General features: G+C 43.1%; 1 protein-coding gene across 1 annotated transcript; it reads left to right on the forward strand.

Moving 5' to 3' along the window:
- The first annotated feature begins 1,016 nt into the window (after positions 1 to 1,016).
- On the forward strand, positions 1,017 to 2,532 carry LOC121001527. The gene is made up of 2 exons (XM_040432630.1): positions 1,017 to 2,117; positions 2,425 to 2,532. The coding sequence occupies exon 1, from the start codon at positions 1,034 to 1,036 to the stop codon at positions 1,814 to 1,816; it is 783 nt and encodes a 260-aa protein (XP_040288564.1). The 5' UTR covers positions 1,017 to 1,033; the 3' UTR covers positions 1,817 to 2,117; positions 2,425 to 2,532.
- The last annotated feature ends 206 nt before the right edge of the window (positions 2,533 to 2,738 follow it).

Consider the following 2,738-nt stretch of genomic DNA (forward strand, 5'->3'; position numbering starts at 1 on the left):
ATTCGTCAGTAATCGTGTTCAGAGGATAAGAAGATGTTCAATCCCAAAGCAATGGCATTACGTGCCGACAAAGGATAACCCAGCAGATCTTGCCACCAGATCAGTATCAACAGCACATCTACAAGACTCAATGTGGCTTACAGGGCCAACATTCCTACTTCATTCAAATTCGCCAGCCGAAAAGACTGAGACTGAGGCCTTTGACCTCGTTGATCCAACGACTGATACAGACATCCGTCCTGAGGTGACAACATTAAGCACTGTATATAGAGAGAAGAGACTTGGATCTGAACGTTTTTGCAGATTCTCTAGCTGGAATACTTTGACACGAGCTGTCGCACGTCTCATCCACATTACACAACTTTACAAGGTAAAGGCAGAAAAACATCCTGAAAACTGTAATGGTTGGCATCTCTGTACAGGACCGCATCTTATTGAGTTCCTCAAGAAAGCCAGAATAATCGTCCTCCAAAATGTGCAAGGAGAAACATTTCCTAGAGAGATCCTCTGTATTCAAGAGAAAAAGAGTATCTCCAATGACAGTTCGCTTAGAGCTTTAGATCCCTTCATAGATGTAGATGGGCTACTAAGAGTGGGTGGACGTCTACGCAATGTAGATCTTGGGCACGATGAGAAAAGCCCAGTCATTATCCCAGGTCGACACCACATTGCCACCCTCATAACCCGTCACCACCATATCCAGTCACAGCACCAAGGGCGACACATTACAGAAGGAGCTATTCGTACAGCGGGGTATTGGATTTTGGGAGCTAAGCGGAACGTTTCCAGTCTTATCTTCAAATGTGTTATTTGCCGGAAGCTCAGAAGGACCTGTGAAACACAGAAAATGGCAGACTTACCACCTGACAGACTTAGCACAGATCCTCCATTCACTCACATCGGCCTGGATGTATTTGGTCCTTGGTTGGTTTGCTCCAGACGTACCCGTGGAGGTGAAGCCAACAGCAAGAGGTGGGCAGTTCTTTTCACCTGTCTCAGCATCCGTGCCATCCACATAGAGATTGTAGAATCCATGGATGCCTCAAGTTTCATAAATGCCTTGAGAAGGTTCTTTGCTATTCGTGGCCCAGTCAAAACAATCAGATCAGACAGAGGAACGAACTTCGTAGGTGCTTGCCATGAACTCAAAATCTCCTCTAACCTCAATGATGAAAAGGTAGAGAGTTTTCTTTCAAGGCAAGAAGTATCTTGGATTTTTAACCCCCCTTTCGCTTCCCACATGGGAGGAGTGTGGGAAAGGATGATTGGAATCACCAAGAGGATACTAGACTCCATGTTTTTGCAACAACCTTCAAGGCTTACTCATGAGGTGCTAGTTACTTTGATGGCAGAAGTGACTGCTATTGTAAACTCAAGACCGTTGATACCAGTCTCAACAGATCCTGAAGATCCACAAATCCTTACTCCAGCAACCTTAATAACTCAAAAGATTGCACCTTATCCAGTGTTGTCCGAAACATTTGATAGTAAAGACCTCTACAAACGACAGTGGAGACAGGTCCAGAGCCTGGCTAAAGACTTTTGGCACAAATGGTACAAACAGTATTTGGCTACTCTCCAGGAACGAAAGAAGTGGCAGGCAGACAGGCCTAATGTTCAGCAGGGTGACATCGTGCTTCTGAAAAACCACCAAACCAAGCAGATTAAGTGGCCTATGGGTCGAGTGACAAAGACCTTCCCTCACGATGATGGTAGGGTCCGTAAGGTAGAGGTGAGAGTAAACACAGAAGGAAGTTCAGCTTTGTTCATTAGACCAGTAACAGAACTTGTCTTGCTCTTATCTCCTTCAGAGTAACTTTCGGTGGTCTGGTAAATTGTGGTATCTCTAACAGATACCAGGCGGGGAGTGTGCTGTCTGTCCACAGCCAGATTATGTTAATCTACATTGCTGAATTCTGCTCCCCCTAGTGGACACCTTTAAGACTGCTTTGTTCTTTTCTGTTCTGTCCTGAGGTCATGTGACACTGCAGGAAGTAGACTCTCTGTGATCAGGAAGCAGGTTGTTCTTTATTCCAGCAGTCATATTTCCTAGATTCACACTGTACTGTTGCATCCACATGCATCTATCCTTCATCCACGCCATCCAAGCATCGTTGGTATGTCAAACCTTATCATTTACTTATATCTGCAGTGTAGGATGCATATTTTGTTGTATACATGCATTATGTTAGAGCTTTATAGTTAGGTATTAGCTAATCTATGTTAGTAGATTCCTGTCACATGCTCCTAGATCTGTGTAGTTGCCATGATGCTATAGTTCTCTCATCTGCAGACGCATTTTATGTCAGATGCTCCATAGTGTATTCTTATGCATCACTGTTCTTTGATGTATGCGTTATTGTATTAATCCACACTCCTGCATTGCATGTATGGTCTGATACTATGCTTTGTCTGTATTCACAGTTTTACCTTCTTTTGATCATACACATTAAACAAGTTACCGGAACTTTAACAGTGTGGTGATTGAAGGGCGAGTAAACTACCTGTCGAATTATTCTTCACAATAAGGGGAACAGGACAAAATGTTTCAGATCTTTGAGTTCAGCTCATGCAAAATGGGAGCAAAACTGAAAATGTTGCATTTATATTTTTGATCAGTGTAATTACAGGCAGGATTAGATTGAGTTAACTGCAGTAAAGTGATCTGTACAAACCAAGAAGTGGCACCAATTATTATTAGACATAGTGGCCAGTGCAAAAACTGCAGTATTTTTTGT

Source organism: Bufo bufo, chromosome 5 (assembly GCF_905171765.1).
Source record: "Bufo bufo chromosome 5, aBufBuf1.1, whole genome shotgun sequence".
In the NCBI taxonomy this organism is placed as follows: domain Eukaryota; kingdom Metazoa; phylum Chordata; class Amphibia; order Anura; family Bufonidae; genus Bufo; species Bufo bufo.

Bases quoted from the DNA above. Each gene is read 5' to 3' on its own strand.
- LOC121001527 (XM_040432630.1), top strand. From the start codon at position 1,034: ATGGATGCCTCAAGTTTCATAAATGCCTTGAGAAGGTTCTTTGCTATT.